General features: G+C 42.0%; 1 protein-coding gene across 7 annotated transcripts in view; it reads right to left on the bottom strand.

Moving 5' to 3' along the window:
* Positions 1 to 18,442, bottom strand: part of fbxo38 (F-box protein 38) — a 115,623-nt gene that overhangs the window by 67,690 nt on the left and 29,491 nt on the right. For all 7 annotated transcript variants that reach the window (XM_070878461.1, XM_070878462.1, XM_070878458.1 and 4 more), the window contains exons 9-13: positions 10,109 to 10,239; positions 9,670 to 9,840; positions 8,544 to 8,686; positions 6,625 to 6,814; positions 5,190 to 5,303 (exon numbers count right to left, since the gene is read on the bottom strand). In XM_070878461.1, coding sequence (XP_070734562.1) covers positions 5,190 to 5,303; positions 6,625 to 6,814; positions 8,544 to 8,686; positions 9,670 to 9,840; positions 10,109 to 10,239 — 749 coding nt within the window. The remainder of the gene's footprint in view (positions 1 to 5,189; positions 5,304 to 6,624; positions 6,815 to 8,543; positions 8,687 to 9,669; positions 9,841 to 10,108; positions 10,240 to 18,442) is intronic.

Raw genomic sequence — 18,442 nt, forward strand, 5'->3', positions numbered from 1 at the left:
GACACAAGAACATGGGGATCGGCAAAGACCTATTGGCTATTATTCGGCAAAACTGGATGTGGTAGCCCTCAGATGGGGAAGTTGCCCAAGGACCATGGAAGCTACATGTCGAGCGGTAATGATCACTGCGGGTCTAGTCCTCGACCAAAAGCTGATTGTCAAGTGTCCCCACACCGTACATGCTTTGCTGTCTAATGTCTCAGGTGATGGTAGCTAGATGGACCCGCTGGACAGCAGTTTTGGAAGCTCCTAATCTCCATATCGTCCGGGCCAGCCCGGTTAATCCCGCAACTATGCTCCCGATGTCAGAATCAAGGGAGCAAGAGGGAGGAAGAATGTGAAGAGCATGACTGCGTGGAGATTTTAAAAGAAACAGAAGAAGCCTTAGCAGCAGAGGAGCCTCTGTACAACCCAGACCTCATCCTGTTTACAGATGGTTCCTCCTTTGTTGACAATGGTACCAGAAAAGCAGGATGGGCAGTTACAACCTTATATGAGGTAGTGGCAAAAGAATGTTTACCCTCAGGAACTTCAGCACAACAGGCCGAGTTACGGGCCCTGTCAGAAGCATGTCAAATAGCAGAAGGACAGACAGCTAATGTCTACACAGATTCGCGTTATGCTTTTGGAGTCGCTCACGACTTTGGTCTGTTATGGCGGAAAAGAGGATTCCTCACGGCTGCTGGTACACCTATCCGAAATGGAAATGAAGTCCGAGACTTACTAGAGGCCATACAATTACCTCAGGAAGTGTACATCATGAAGTGTACATCATGAAGTGTAAGGCCCATACCAAGGAAAATACCACGGAAGCACAGGGAAATGCCCTAGCCGACCAGGTAGCAAAAGATGCTGCCTCACTTCATGGTGAAGTTGAAGAACCAACACAGATGTGCAGATTAAAAGCACTCAGGACTCTGACATGAGACCTTCAAACAATGCAAGGTGAGTGCTCCAGAGAGGAAAAATGGGCATGGATTGAGGCAGGAATTAAGCTTTGCGAAGATGGTGTCTGGAGACAAAGAGTTACCGACAAGCCAGTTGCGCCACAAGCGCTTATGCCTTTTTTAGCCCAACAGATCCACTTGTGGGGACACTTGGCCTCACAACAGATGACGGCACGGTTCCAGAAAAGTTGGTGGGGTCAGGGATTTAAAAAACATGCCCAGCTGGTAGCAGAAATAATTCTGGACCCATCACGGTAATGCCCCAACTGAGGCCCCCTGCCCCTGTCGGACCATTCCAGCATCTGCAGGTTGATTATATATCTCTTCCTTCATGCCAAGGATACACTAACATTGTCATGGTCGACAGATTCTCTAGATGGGTAGAAACTGTCCCAACTAGAAGAGCCACAGCCAATCACACTGTAAAGGTCTTGTGTAAGGATTACATTCCCCGATGGGGAGTCCAGAGTAGCATTGACTCAGATCAGGGAACACACTTCACAGGTGCTGTCTGCCAAGAAGTCTGTAGGTTACTGAACATTACGTGGGATCTACACTGTCCTTATCATCCACAATCATCGGGACAAGTAGAGCGAATGAATCGAACTCTGAAACAACGACTTGCCAAATATCACCAAGAAGGAACACCATAACCCCAGGCACTACCAATAGTGCTATGTAGTATTAAGGCAACCCCGAACAGAACTACAGGTCTAAGCCCATTTGAAATTATAACTGGAAGACCCATGTCGCTGCCAGGAACTATTGATTTACGGAAAGCTGATGTTCACTTAATGAGTGATACTTTGTTATCATACTGTCAGGACCTAACCAATGCTATTAGTTCTGTTTCCCGACAGGTATCGGCAGCTTGGCGTAATCCACCCGAAGGAGGACACATCATCATCCCGGGAGTCTGGGTGTATGTGAAAAAGTTGCATAAAGAACCTTTGGGTGCCAAGTGGGAGGGACCTTATCAAGTGTTATTGACCACCCAGGTAGCTGTTAAAGTCCAAGGAAAGAAAGCCTGGATCCACGCTTCACACGTTAAACGAGCACCCGTAACTGAAGCTGAAATCTAGTAAGGACAATTACTTTTTGCCAAAATGTATAAATTTACTGTATTACTGATTGTAGGTATTCTAGGCATTTGCCTATTTCTTACTAGCCGACCCTCTGCACCAAAGGGAAATAGTAGGGTAGCAAGGGAATTACATGTAAATACCTTTTTATATATGTCATACATTTATGCCAAACAAGGTAACATTTCTAGTTGTTGGATGTGCGCGCATATTCCTATTCACTCAAAGGGAGGGATTCCCTTGAGGCCAGTTCCCTTGAATATCTCGGAAATGGCTGAGTGGATAATTAATCAAAACAAAACAGGCAATGCGTTTCAGGATACGGAAAACTGGGCATGTAAATGGAAGTCAGCAGGTTACAATCTGACTACCTTTGAAGGGGGATGCCAACCGTGGTACAATAATTCCAAACGGCCCCCATGTTTTATCACTACTAATACAACGGGAATAGGAAGACCGGAGGAATCGGTCTGTCTGATTAGAAACATCAAAGGAGGCCAAAATATAGGGTATAGTAACTGCTCCTGGAATAATATAATCAAGCCATGGAACCGTCCAAGCTGGGCCGATGTGGGAATTTTTAACGTAACGGGGATTCTGAATAAAACAGATAGAAAAGCCTGGACAGGCCACGGAGTGTTGCTGACAAAGAAACAGCTAACATTCATTGCCTATAATGGCACCTATTGGGTGTGTGGCCACAAGGCCTACCCTTGGTTGCCCCAAAATTGGACGGGATCCTGCTATTTAGCCTATATTGTGCCATATATGTATCATATAAAGTCACTGTCGGAACATTTACACCGTCCTAAGAGAGCTATCACAGAAATAGAGAGGTTCTTTGCCATTCTGATCCCAGGTATGGGACTGCCAGACTGGCAAGGGAATCCATTAACATGGCATCCATTGTGGAACGGGTAGCCAATGATAACTCAGAGGCCCTAGTTAAAATCAATGCAAAAATGGTAGCAATTCCTACAGAATAGACTGGCCCTTGACTACATCCTGGCTGAAAAGGGAGGTACTTGCGCCCTACTCGGAACTGAGTGTTGCATGTTTATCCCAGAAAGCTCTGAAGAAATTACCCACTTAGCGGAGCATATCCAAAAGGAGGTAGAAAAACTTAAGCAACCCCTATCATTCACTTTGTGGAGCGGAGCCACTGAATGGCTAGGTTTAATAGGAACTTCATTGGTGGAAGGTTTAATTCTATTCATTGTAATTATTTTACTTTTATATTGTTTGTTTATATTGATTAAATGTTGTTGCAACCAGGCGGCTGTAGCTGCTGTCCCGCAGGTGAGACACCTTGCAGGTCCCAGCAGACCGTCTGTACGTGGCACAGGGGTATGTTATGCTTAAGGGAAGGTTGTTTACTGGTTGAATTAAGATATTGATTTGAATTAAATTGGAAGGTGGTTAATTAACGTACTAAAACCAGACTTCTATTGTGGCCACAATGGAATTCGGGTTGGTGTAAATTTGTGTGGAAGCTACTAGTCCGGACATGTGGCAAAACACATCAACAAATTTTAGAAGGAAATTCTATTAACATGTATGAAATTATTTTGTAGAATGTTTAACCAGTGATACCTGATGTTTTATGATTCAGTTTGTGAAAGAATCAAAGGGGGGATTGATAGAGAATTCAAGCTCTGCAGCCTGGCTGCAGTTTTGAGAAAACACAGACCACATTGCATTAAGTCATCAATCAACTTGACATTTTAGGTAGCGAGCCAATTAAAGGTTAACAGACTATCAATTGGGCCAATAAGGTCAAAGAAGGCACATTCTTTTCTGCAAACTGAGCCAGATATAAGTACAGCCATTTTGGCCATGTGGTCTCAGAAGGACAAAGGCATGGCTTAAAGCCAGAAGCTGGTTGCTGCTGCCAGAATAAAATAACATTAAAACTACAACCGGAGTTCATATTTCATTGGAATTTAAAAGATCTAACAGGCCACTTCCTTGAGCACTCTGGGATGCAGACTATCAGGCTCCGGGGATTTATCGGCCTTCAATCCCATCAATTTTCCTAACACAATTTCCCGCCTACTTAGGATATCCTTCAGTTCCTCCTTCTCACTAGACCCATTGTCCCCTCGTACATTCGGAAGGTTATTTGTATCTTCCTTCATGAAGACAGAACCGAAGTATTGGTTCAATTGGTCTGCCATTTCTTTGTTCCCCATTATAATTTCACCTGAATCCGACTGCAAGGGACCTACGTTTGTCTTTACGAATCTTTTTCTCTTCACATATTTATAAAAGCTTTTGCAGTCAGTTTTTATATTTCCTCCTGCAAGCTTCCTCTCATATTCTATTTTCCCCCTCTTAATTAAACCCTTCGTCCTCCTCTGTTGAATTCTAAATTTCTCCCAGTACTCAGATTTGTTGCTTTTTCTAGCCAATTTATATGCCTCTGCCTTGGCTTTAACACTATCCTTAATTTCCTTTGTTAGCCATGGTTGAGCCACCTTCCCAGTTTTATTTTTACTCCAGACAGGGATGTACATTTGCTGAAGTTCATCCATGTGATCTTTAAATGTCTGCCATTGCTTATCCACCGTCAACCCTTTTAATAATCGTTTGCCAGTCTATTTGGCAGCATTTCCTAAACCACAACTTCCACCTCGAAGGAGGAAGGCAGCATCTTCAAGTCATAACACCATCCCAACTTGGACATACATCACCATTCCTTCATTGGCACTGGGTCAGAATCTGGGACTCCTTACCTAGCACCATTTTGGGAGCACCTGCACCACACGACTGCAATGGTTCAAGAGGGAAGCCCACCATTACCTCCTCAAGGGCAACTAATAATGCTAGCGACACCTACATCCTAAGAATGAGTAAAACAAAATAACACCAATACAAAGTAACTAATCCACTGATTGTCTTTTGTTCCCCCCCAACTGCCCCCTACAACACTAGTTTAAAAAAGCCTTCAAGTAATCATAATGAATACTCAGATTATTTTATCATGGTGCTTCCTCAAAAATACAAATCTTTCCTGCACAACAGCATTGTCCAAGGTCATACAGCTTAAGATTCAGCATCATAATAGACAATGCAGTGACATAGTGGTACAAGTTACTACAGTGATAGGACAGGCTTCTGTCCATATATCCAACCATCGCAGTCACATGGCACACTTTACCTGCTTGTTCTTCATCCATGTTCATAGATGTCACAGAATGCCCACTATTCCGGTCAGAATTACAGACAGCACCACCCGGTCTACTATCTTCAACTGCCTCCTGAAGTCCTTGTTCTGAAACAGCAAAGGGCTCACAAATTAATTAACTTATTTAAAAATAAGATCATATTTAAGACTACACATTACTGGCCCTCAATCATCATGTACAAAACTTAACTGCAATACTTGAAAATGCCAGTGAAAATAAAATGCAGTTTGTTGAAAGGATATTTAGCATCAACAAGCTGGTCTGATGGTGCCAATATGTCATCCACTGAAATAATATGATGTGCTCATCCCCACAATAGTTAAAGAAATAATTCCTTAACACATCTGGGTTATCAAAATTGATCAAAAAGCAGAGGGAATGAAAACTCCACTATTTGCATGCAGCTTTTACAAGCCAGGTAAAAACATTGGCAGAAGCCTGAAAGAAGGGGTCACCTACTTACTCACTTTCAGTATTTCGCATGGGGGGTGGGGGGGGGGCGGGGGGGGGGAAAGAGGAGAGACAAGAGGAGAAAAACCTTACTAAATTTTAAACTCTGAAATATTAGCATGACACATTGTATGGGTTTCAGAGCACAGATAAAGCGTCCTAAATCTGGAAACCTTGGGACCAAGGCCATTCTGGACCTTGGGTATTTCGGAACACCTTTCCGATGTCCCAAATCCAGCCGCGGTTCGGGTCATTCCAGATTTTGGAACATCTTTCCGACATCCCGAATCTGGAAACGCCTTGGCCGAGGTAAGGGGGAGGGGAAGTCAGACAGCCCGGCAGCGGAGGTCCAGTGACTGGGCGATATCCGGTGGCAGGTCCAGATTTCGGAACAGTTTCCGGATTCTGAACGACCCTGCCAGGGATCGGTCCGGTGTCCGAATTCCAGAACTTTCCGGATTTCAGACGCTCAACCTGTATCTGGGAAACCTAGCTTTCCAATAGTTTTGTTTCTGGAATATTGTCAAATATTACCATAGTGAGTTCAATTGTCTAAACCAACTGCAATAAGCTCAATAAGAACAGAAAATGCTGGAAATATTCAGCAAGTCAGGAAACAGAGTTACCGTTTCAGGTCAGAACGTTCTGACGAACTGAAACGTTAACTGTTTCTCTCTCTCCATAGATGCTGCCTGACCTGCATCCGCAGTATTTTGCTTTGTGTCCCGTAGCTTTTTATTTAGTTTCTCCTAAACAGCTAGGATTGACCAATGGGGAAGCTTCATTTAGTGATAAAGACTCCAATAGTTTGGACATCGTATAGAAATAAGACATGGCTATTTAAAGTGATAAATAACCATTTACAAATTAAACTGCACAATGCAAATCTAACATGCAACAGGGCTGTAGATGTTTTAACACAAGTTACAGATGTCTTTAAAGCCATTAAAATCTTACCATTCACTGGGTTTGGCAGGTCAGCTGCTGCTCGCTCTTGTCGAGCATCATTCTCCTCATTGTTGTTATTATTGATATTAGCGTGATGATTTTGGTGGTTATCATTATCATTGTTGGAATTCTGATTGCTAACCAGAGCAGAAGAAACACCAATTCCTGTACCGGCACTCAAACCTACACGAGCACAGCCCTGATGTAACAGATAAGCAAAACAGTGATTTTACCAGTATCGTTTTACCAAGGTTTCTTTGTTGCACTAGAAATGTAAGGCAGTTTACAGAAGCATCAGCTAAATTTACATCTGCCAGAAATTGCAGCGCACTTTATAACTCATTGTGAACCAAATATTTTTCTCCTAACACATGCTGTAGCTATAACAGCACAAAAAGTTAGATGGCATTCTAGTAATCTCACCACAGCGAACAGAATCTTAGTAAAGCTCAAATTATTCAATCCACATGTAAATTAATGGCCCTGAATTCAGTCGGTATAACGCCTTTGAAATCTGTCAAGTTCCGAATGCGCATCGACTTTGCTGCACGTTTTAGCTACCCAATCAAATCAACATGCAGGAGAGAAGTCGGGCTAATTGCCCACCTACTGTGCAATAATTACTGTGAACATTTTTACATCTGGTGCAAACAGGCGCAGGAGCCTGTGGCACAGTGCAAGGGGAGAGAGGATGAAAAAATTGTATTAGATGGCAGCTGCTGACTGACCCATTGAGTGTTTCCAGCATTTTCTGATTAAAAATTTACCGGCCAGACACAAAGCTCTTTGTCAAAATCTTTCCCGATGAGTTTTTGAACCCAGAAATTAAGCACAGTAAGCACCAGCAATTAGCACTCTATAGATTGGATGCATTGGCTTAAGGGCTGGTTTAAAGGCAAAGTTGGTGTCCTTACTTTGATAATAACTGATTTATAGAACATTTTGTACTGGGGTTTGCTACTTTATGGGTACAATTCAAATAATGGAGCATCTAATCTAATACTGAGTAGGTAAAATCATATAGCTAACAAATACAGCATTATTTACAGTTATGAAAGATATTTGATCAAATGTATATTTTGCATAACTAATATACCTACCTTTTTAAATCCCTCCAACCAACATTTCCAATTAAGAGTGGTTATTTAATGCCATGTAGATTGTAAACATACACAAGACTTCTGCCTTCCATTGTCATATTTGCAATCCTGTTTTAAGCAATCTCTTGTTTCCTGATTGGCTAAGAGTCAGGAAGTGAAAGGAGCACCGTCCCACGTGATCCCAGGTTCGCAAACACACAACGATGCGTCCCTGGGATCCGTGGGCCACTAAGCTGTGCCCAACTCTGCAGCGTTTGAAAGCAACTTCACAAGGGGGGAGCTTGCACGAGCCAAGTGTGGATTTAGTTCGGATGTCGTCGGCATAATCCTCAACTACGCTGCCTGCTGCAAATTCAGGGACAATATTTTTTATATATTTGTTTTCTTTCTCTATCCTATTTCTCCTGATGTAACTATCAGCTCATATCGCAACCAAGGATATATATATCCATTGATGCTCTCGTGGCCATGGAGCTGGATGCGATCTCTCTCCAACCTCTCTTCCCTTTCCCATCTTTCCTCCCTCCCCCCCCAAAAAATAAACTTAGGTGAATCACTTTCACAAGATATTCCACCAAGAGGTATGGCTGAGGAGTCATGATGCCATTGGTTGTCCAGTAAATAAAATTGTGACAGATCCAGGTCTCAAATCTACAAAACCCTAAAGCTTGGAAATCAGTTACCTAAATGTTAAGATACCCAAACACAGCATGCGAGTGAATATTCATTAATATATTAATGCACATTAAGGTTGAAAAGAACAGTTATGCCAGCAATTTGTAAATAGTATCAATTAATTTCCTTGTTTTTGCAAAATCCAAGTCACACCTTTGGAGGTTCCCGGAACATCTGATCTAACGAAATGAACTCCAAACTTGGCAGCATTTCTACAAACTGACTGAATGATTCCAGTTTGATTGCATGGCAACGAACAAGTGTAAGATCCACCAAGCGACTCCACCGTGAATGGTCTATAAAGTATTGAAATAAGACCATATAATTATATTTAAAATAAATTTCTATTCAACATAATTTAAAGAACACAAACTTGATAATTGTCATGTACATGAGTAGTAAACTCAAGCACTTGGCCCACATTAATGCACCATTTTTAATGTCAATGGTATTATAGCTTGAATTTTGATTTGTGTATGAGATTATGCGATTAAAAAAATACGAATAATCGATTTCTGTAAAAGAACAGTACTGAGGAAGGTCATGTTTCTTCACCTACAATCATAAAATGTTTGCCAATATAAGTCACTGCACTACAAAATAATTCAGTGCATGTAGTGTTTTGAATGTGACATTCGAGACACTTTATAGGGTGCTATATGAATGCAAATCTTTTCTTTGACTATTACGAAACTTATAAACATCCAGTCTGAAAACTGTAACTTTGCAAATACAGTTTCAAATGAAGCATCCATATTATGAGATATATTATGAATTACACGCTGAAGACAATTAAAATTTAGCAGTAAATATGCTTTAAAAATTACTTAACTGACTGACACCAGTTCTGTTAGGACTACCCGACCTCTTGGTAGTTGTATTACACATTCTGCAATTATGCCATTAAATTACTGAATAAAGTTGGCCAAAAATAGAAAGGTATATTGAAATATATTGTTATTGGATTAAAAATGACTAAAAACGGAAGTGACGATTTGCCCATTGTATTGTATTATTGAAAAATTAATTACAATCAGATTATAGTCGGCCATTAAAATTAACAGCTTCATCTTTTTCTCGCCAGTCATAAACCATCAAAATTATTTTTACTATTATTCTTTGGAATATAAAATAGAATGCAATGGTTAAAAAACTTCAAACAGCTGCAGTGCTGTCAGTTAAATTTAAGTTCAGACTATTGTAGTCTAAGTCACATATCCAAAAACAAATATTTATACATGATACATAATTGCAGACATTTGAAAATTTCACTATGTACCTGTTATCCAGTTGTGTGCATTATGTAGATGTGGACAGTTATAAATAACTAGGTATTTAATGCAAGAAAATACTTCATTTACTGCTTTCATCCCAATGTCTGTAATGATACCAGGATTTTCTACCACATCTGCCAAACCATGCTTCACTAATTCAGCATTGGTCATTTTACCTGGAAAGGGGGAAAATATGGTAAATCAAGCATTATTAGCATAGTTTGAACATAGAGAAATAATTGATTTTTAATTCCAACCAAGTTATCACATATATATTATCTCTATAATCTATACATACAATGCATAAAAAATACCACCGATGTTTACTAGTTTGTCAACAAAAACTTAAACTGAATTATCATGAACTGAATTAATCACCATTAATGGAAACAAAAAGTCATGTCCTGAATCACACCAGTTTAAAAAAAAGGTTAAGATCCTTACATTGTAATAGAAATTCATCAACATATCCAAGGTGTAGGGTTTCAAACTGGGGAAATTCCAGCTCTGCCATTTTTAGTGCCGAAAAAACACCATCTTTGGTTAGCGAAGGTTGAATACGAACTTCGTGTAACCTAAAATAAGTACAACAGAACAATTCAAAATTCTTACAATTTGCAAAGTTAATGGGCCCAAATTTGGCCAGGAGTTACTACTTTTTTTTGGAGCAACTTGATTTTTCTGGAGTATCTTAAAAATCCCCATTCTGCACACTTAATTTGCGCCAGTGTAAGTGAGTTAGTTAGGATTTTTTTAAAGTTTCGTTTTTTTTTCCAAAAGGGAGCATTACCAGCCGTTTTGGCCATTTAAGCCAGTTTGGACAGCTAATAGTTGCTCCAAACTAACTTAGGCCAGCATATGTGGCCACAAGAAAACCCATGGAGAGTCAAGAAATCAGCGCAGGCACGTACATTCTAAAGCACCAAGCACTAAACAAAGCACAAAAATAAGCATTCAATAATAAAAAAATGCAAGGTAGCTGAGAGGACCTGCACCTAGCACCAAGACTTACAAAGCACTAAAACAAAGCACTAAAACAAAGCACAAAAAGTATTAAGCAATTACTTAATAAAAAATAGAAGGAACTCTGCACCTAAAACACCAAGACCAAAGTAATAAGCAATCAATCAATCACAAATAAAAACAAAGTAACCTTGTCCAAACTACTACACAGTCCCTTTCAGTACCTTCAATTGCATTCTTTTGCTGGCTCCTACTTTATTCTAACCAATGGCATATAAATACACAGCACAATGTATAGACCAAGTGCAGCACACTTCATTGTGTAGCCTTATGAACATTGCCAGCATGATGTGTCTCAATGCTTCCCATTTGTTTCAGACATTGGACACCTAACCTAACCCAATCTATTTCTTATAAACTGATTTCCTTGTGGAAAACATACTAACCAGCTGCAGGGTTTCACTGACAACCTGCTGGGGTTCTGGTTCTCTCAGACCTCCTTTTACTGGTGTGGCTGGATAAGGCAACAGGCCGCTGATGAGGGAGTCCATTTGGCCAGGGATAGGAGTAGTGCGCTTCAGCCCCTCCCACACAGCCTGCAGAGCGCATACTCAGATTCTGGGGGCGAGGAGCTACTGCGCACACTCTAGCACGCATGTGCAGAGGTCCCGGCACTGTTTTCAGCGCGGGGACCTGGCTCCGCCCCCGAATCCAGTTGCCATGCTATGCCACCATGGAGAAGAGGCTGGGGAGTGGCTAAACTTGGTCCGAAGATTTTTGGTGCCCTTGCGGAGTTCTACGAAAGCGGCGCACCTCTGGTGAGTGAGCCAGAAATCTGTACTGGCCAAATTTGGGCCCAATGACTTGGTCCACCAGAGTTTTTAAATAGGACAAAGCCACGAGTCACTGTCTTGTTGTAAAACTTATTTTGTTATTTGCATTTCATCTACTTTTCAAAGGGAATAAAACTATATATTTTTTTATTTGTATTGCAGTTGTCTTCATTTATTGCTGCTCCACATATCCCAGACCAATATTTGGAGACCCTTGATTATCTGCTAGTTTCCATCAGCGATTCCCTTAATTATGTAATCTTATATATTAAAAAAAACTAAAAAGTTTGCTATTAAGTTTTATCTAAGCTATGGACCAGTGAGCACTAAAACACACAGCAGTTTTGTAAATATGCTCTTCCCAAAATCTGGACATCAAACTAGAGAACACAATTTTGGGCACAACAATTAAGTAGATACTTAAATAAGAAACTTTAGACAAACACGTTGTCACACTTGGACTAGTAAATGATCTATGGATGTACCAAATAAAATAATGTAGGTAAATGTGAGGCAGTATTTTTTGGGAATAAAATTATACTCAAAGTGGTACAATTCGTAATGGAGAGTGGAGAACAGAGAACACAGATTCAGATGCTCAAATCTTTACAAATCGGATTACAGGAGGAATTAGCCATAAAAAGGCCAAGTTAAAAATCTGTTTGAGGAAACAGAACATTGAATACTAAAACAAGGATACGATCTATCAATCTGCACAAGACACCTGCTGTGACAAGTTAAAGCACTAGTGTGCAGTTTTGGGCACCCATGTCATTAGAGAATATTTAAGCCATGGAAATGGTGCAATGTAGATTCACTAGAATGATACCAGAGATGAATGGATAGTTAGAAGAGGATTAAGAACTAGGACACCATTCACTATACCAGTGATAAGGGAGCAATAAAGTGTTCAAAGTTATGAAAGGTTTGACAGATTTAAGTTGTGAATATAGGGCTCAATTTTCCAGTTATCGGCCCTGTTTTTTTGACCTAAATTAAAATATCCAAATTTCCCCAATGTTTCTGTGCCAGCGCAATTCAGTTAGTTACGATTTTTTTAGGTTAGTTTTTTTTTGCATCATGAGGTGGGTGTAATCTGATGTCTGCGCCAGTTTTTCACATTTATGCAAGTTTGGCCAACTTACATTTCTCCTAGAATGGCATGTGTGACCATTCCCAAAAAGTCTTCTGGGCACTTAAGAAAAACTAGCGCACATTAAAAAATTGGCGTAGAAAGACACCATTGTTTTTGTGAAATTTTGGAGTGAGTCAAGAACACATTAAATATGCATCATGAAGCTTAATTTTTTCAAATTTAACAGAGAAAATGGAAGTCTAATGCAATTCTTTAATTTTGGATTTTTTCCCCCAAAGTGCCACGCCACCACCGAACGTCTCCTCACCGGGCTCGAGGGTCGGCCGGCAGAATCGGTTCTTCGCCCAGACATAGGGGCCCGGCTTCAAAAGAAGCCCGGGAGGATGTAATAGCTGAACTAAAGGCATGAGAAGTCTTATACTATGCAGCAGCTTCAAAAAAAAAAGGGGGGGGTGGGTTTTGTCGAGCCAGTGGACGGGCGAGGGAGTGATTCTGCCGGCCGACCCTCGAGCCCGGTCAGGAGACATTCGGTCGGCGGTGCTTTGAAAAAAAAAAATCTAAAATTCAAGAATTGCATTAGACTTCGTTGCTCTAAATGTCCTCATCTGAATGCCTAGCTTCCCGTTCTAAGCAAGTCTATTGCGCATGCGCAGACCTGGGTGTGGTCCATAATAGGGCATCGAACTTGGGGAGAGCGAGAACAAAGAAGCTTTAACTCCTTGCCCTGCAGTTTTGAGCTTCTTGCAAAAGGTACAATTTAATTATGGGGGCAATATTGACAATGCCATACCTTGTGCTAGCCTTCTGCAGGATGATGCTGCAAAAGAGACGATTGATTCGATGTCATTGCATGAGGTACCTCAAAGCACGTAGGATGATGGACAGGAGACCTTACCCACATTGGGTAAATGAGACAGGGCTTCATATCTGCACCTGAGTGATGCACACTGTGCAAGGCTGTGTTTCCGCAAATAAGTTGTAACAGAGATCTGTGAGTTAATAAAAACAGACCTGCAACCTAGAAACGTTAAGAGGACTGCTTTGTCAGTTGAAGTGAAGGTTACAGCCTTAATTTTATCTCTCATCAACTGACATGATGCGATGCATGTCGTCACATGAGTTGCACATTAATGGAGTGGAAGCCTTTTCTGTTCCTGTACATCTCTGAATCCTCCAAAAGGTGCTCGCAAGGCGATGTAGGTACAATCAATGCAGAGATTTCATTCTATGCATCTGGATCATTCCAGGCCACAACTGGGGATGTGCACACCATTTCTCAACATGCAACACATATCTGCATGCGGCAGGTGACTGCTGCACGATATGCCCAGAGAAATGACTACATAAAGTTCCCCATGACCGCCCAGGCAATGCGTGACAGGGCCATGGGCTTCTCCAGGATTGCTGGCTTCCCAAAGGTACAGGGCTGCATTGATTGTAACCCGGACGGAAGCGGACCAGGAATTCAACATGTTGCACATCGTGACATAGAAACAGTGTTTCCGATGCCTGGAGCATTCCGGAGGCTACTTGCAATACTCCCCTGAGATTGTCGGTCAGTTCACTGTTGTGTGCTGCATGCTGCATAACTTAGCCATCATGAGGCAGCATGATGGCAGCTGGGAGTAGAAGACCCACCTGAGGCAATAGTGGCTGATGAGGAGGAGGAAGATGCAGATGATGATGAGGACGACGAATAAGCCATGCAACTGCCTGAACACGGAGCACGACGGCGAAGGAGGGCGGGCCGTCGTACCTCGAACGATTGCTCGAGCCTTGCGCCAGCAGCTCATCTATGAATGCTTTGCTGCCTGAAGGCTCAGCGGCAACTATTGCCAATGGACCATGTTTACTGTTTGGGCCTGTTCCATAATGTGTTGTGTTAATGAAACAAATAATGGAAATGATGATTCTTTAGTTCAAAAAGTTGCGTAATAGTAGAAATGATGCAGTTATAATTTAAAATATATTTTGTTCAAAAGTTTAACGCTTGTTTATACTTAATTTTAATAAAAATATTCTTGGATCAAACTTTAAAGTTTTCAGTTAAGATCATTTACAAACTTTTAAACTTGTAAATTTACATAACTTACAAAAAAAACATTTAATTTGAGAACAGTTACAACAGTAATAATAATAGTAGCAAAGAAAGAAAGGCTGCACCCATCTCTCCTCCACCTTATTCTAAGACCACCCGGTGTGCTTGGTCTTGTTGACTCCACCCCTGCCTGCAGGCGGTGGAGCAGCGTTTCTCGGGTTGGTACCAAGCTTATTCTTTTGAACATTTCGGGTAATGCACACATCTTGATTGGGGAGTGTGGGCAGGCGGCAATGTGGAAGGACTGGCTTGGGCCTCTTCAGGAGGAGGGTCTGGGGATTGGAGTGGGAGTGGCAGTTGATTCTTCCAATGGCCGCGGGGTCTGGACGTGTTCCCTTACTGCAGCAGCTAACTCAGACCTCCCCTTCCATATGTGCCCTAAAAGTGTCTCAACTTCCCTCCCTCACGTTCACCGACAGTGTATCAGCTACCTGCGACATTCCCTCCCTCATCTGCCTGGACAGTGTTCCCATTTCTCGAGAGAGAGAGTGTTGTTACTTCTCCCGACACCTCATCAAGCATCCCACTGACAAGTGTCCAGGAGTGATCATGTACAGTCAATACTCTCCGCACTCATTGCTATCATCTGAACCACATCTGTTAGATCCTGCACCTCAGGAGAGTGCTATCGAGCTCTCCTTCCCCTCCTCACCCTGGGTGTGGCTCGCAGCATCCCACTGGGATCCCAGCCTCGGACAGTGAGGCCCTGGGGTGTGCCTCACTGCACCCCACTGGAATTCCCAGCCTCAGACTGAGAGAAACCATGGAATGTCCCACCAACACTCGTACCACTCAGGAAAGGGCCTGGCACCTCAACTGGTGGCACCTGCACTGCCTCCAGAGCAAATACGACAGTGGGGTGTTCATCCATCATCTCCCCCTGCCCCTCCCTCTCACCCCCATGGTCTGGAAGATGTTCTCTCCTTCAGGTTCGTCTTCGTCTGAATCATCTTCTACATCAGCTTCAGCCTAGTCAGAATTGGCCTCAAGTTCTGCAAAATATAACAGACAAATTGTTAGCAGCAGAGGAAGGGCAGGCTGGGTGGCACGAGTAGGCTCATAGTGCAGGCAGCAGGCTTATTTGAAGGACCACGATGAATGATAGCACATTGCATCAACCGAAGTGTAGCTGACGGATACATCCCCATGGCTAGCCTGCGCAGTACTTAACATTTAGCAAAGCCAGACTATGGAATTTGCAGGGCTTACCCTCTCCCTGGAGTGTGGGCCCAGCTTGGGCAGTGGTGTTGCTTTTCTCCAGGCAGGACCCATCAAAGCAGCGACCCTCTCTTCCAAGGGTGTCAGTGGGTGCAGATTTGCCGGGCCTCCTCCTGTTCGAGTGCTTTCCCTTTTATCATATGCCACCTTCCTCTGCAAAGATGAAAATATAACTTTTTAGAGAGGGTGTCTTTCTGCTGGGTGGGACATATACGGATGGTCGCATTTACAATTGCAATTCCATTGAATAAAAAAAAAATCTTACTTACACTAACTACTTGACCAAGGTCCTGCCACTTCTTTTTGTACTGGCCTCCTGACTTCGGGGTGGTCACCATTGCACAATAATCTTCTGCAAGTTGGTTCCAGCGTTTCTTCATTTCTTTTGGTGAAACATTCTGCTGATGTCCAGCTCGTGCCATCTGGCCTCAATTACAGTAGCCAGTGCCTCCACTTCATCCTCAAAGAAATTCTTAGTCCTTGAGCTGCGTTGCATATTGTATTGCAGCTCCAATTTTTCCAATGAGAATTAAAGTTTTCACACACAACTGACTCTTTAAAAATGGCCGAATGCAGACCGGGAGGTGTACTGGGCATGCGTGCCCATAACAGTCATGTCAAAAACGGCATTTTTTTTTTTTGCGCATGCGCGGGGGGGGGGGGGGGGGCATCATTTTTTCGGCACAGACATTAGGCTCCACCCTCCGAAGCTAAAGGACAGGCTGAGTGGCACCAATTTCAAAAAATAGGATGGGGAAACTTGCTAGTTATTTTTCTTGGAGTAGTCAGGGCCAAAGAAAATGGGCGTAACTCTTGCAATACGTCAAAAAACGGCATTGGAGAAAATTGAGCCCATGGACTTTCAAACAGAATTCAAAAAAGTATCACATAATAGACTTATTAGCAAAATTGAACCCCATGGGATTAAAGAAGCAGTGGCTGCATGGATATAAAATTAGCTAAGACACAAAAAATGGTGAATGGTTGTTTTAGATTGGAGTAAAGTATGCAGTGGTGTCTCCCAAGGGTCAGTGTTGAGACCACTGCTGCTCTTGATATATATTAATGACCTGGACTTAAGCATACAGGGCATAATTTCAAGTATACAGCTGACACAAAACTCAAATGTAATAAACAGTGAGGATAGTAACAGGCTTCAGGAGGACATACAGACTGAAGAAATGGGCAGACACATGGCAAATGAAATTTAACGCAAAGCAGTGTGAAATGATTCATTTTGGTGGGAAAAATGAGGAAAGGCAATATAAACTAAATGGTACAATTTTAAAGGGATACGTGAACAGAGACACCTGGGGGTGTACGTACACAAGTCTTTGAAGGTGGCAGGACACATTGAGAAGGCTGTTAAAAAGGCACACGGGATCCTTGGCTTTATAAAGAGGCATAAAGTACAAAATCAAGAAAGTTATGTCAAACTTTTATAAAACACTGGCTAGGGCCCAGCTGGAATATTGTGACCAATTCCGGGCATCATCATTAGGAAGGCCTTGGATGGTGCAGAGGAGACTTACTAGAATGGTACCAAGGATGAAAACATAATTTACTTGGAGAGACTAGAGAAACTGGGTTGTTCTCCTCAAAGCAGAGAAGGTTAAGGGACAATTTGATAGAGATGTTCAAAATCATGAAGGGTTTTGAGAGTAAATAATGAGAAATTGTTTCCAGTGACAGAAGGGTTGGGAAGCAGAGGGCACAGATTTAAGGTAATTGGCAAAAGAACCAGAGGCGTCACGAGGGAAAAAAAAATCTACGCAGCGGGTAATGATCTGGAATGCACTGCCTCAAAGGGTGGCGGAAGCAGATTCAATAGTAACATTTATAAGGGAATTGGATATATACTTGAAGAGGCAAACTTGCAGGGCTATGGAGAAAGATCAGGGAAGTGGGATTAATTGAACAGCTATTTCAAAGTGCAAGATAGGTCAAATGGCCTTCTTCTGTGCTGTATCATTCTATAGTACTATGAGGATAACTTTAATTTATATAGCATCTTTAACATAGTAAAACATAGAGTGTTTTCAGATAAAATCTGACACCAAGCCACAAAGAGATTATGGGGCTGAATTTGCTGTCGGAGGCTTCGCCATGGGCAGATGCCTCTGATCTGCAAAAAAAATCTACGAACTTACCTAATGGTCCCGGGGGTTTGGACACTTGCGCTCCTGGGCCTCTACACGTAGGCCTGTGTAGTGGCCCACGTATCCCCGCACATGAGGTTCGCAAACGCCCCTGGGATCACGTGGCCTTGCCCAACCAAAGGGAATCCCCATTCATGCTTATGGGGATTACGTATGTATGGAATTACCATAAATATGAATGGGGATCCATAAACACCTCTACACATCAAATAAACTTTGAAAACCCATTACATATTTAAAATTAATTAAAATGGCAATTAATTAAATATTTAAAATTAAAATGTGATTTTTTTGAAAAGTAAATTTACATGTTTTAACGGGGCTAAAATAAGCATACGTTATGGCACAGGGTTTTTAAACATAGAAACATAGAAAGTAGGTGCAGGAGTAGGCCATTCGGCTCTTCGAGCC

This window comes from Pristiophorus japonicus, chromosome 4 (assembly GCF_044704955.1).
Source record: "Pristiophorus japonicus isolate sPriJap1 chromosome 4, sPriJap1.hap1, whole genome shotgun sequence".
NCBI lineage: Eukaryota > Metazoa > Chordata > Chondrichthyes > Pristiophoridae > Pristiophorus > Pristiophorus japonicus.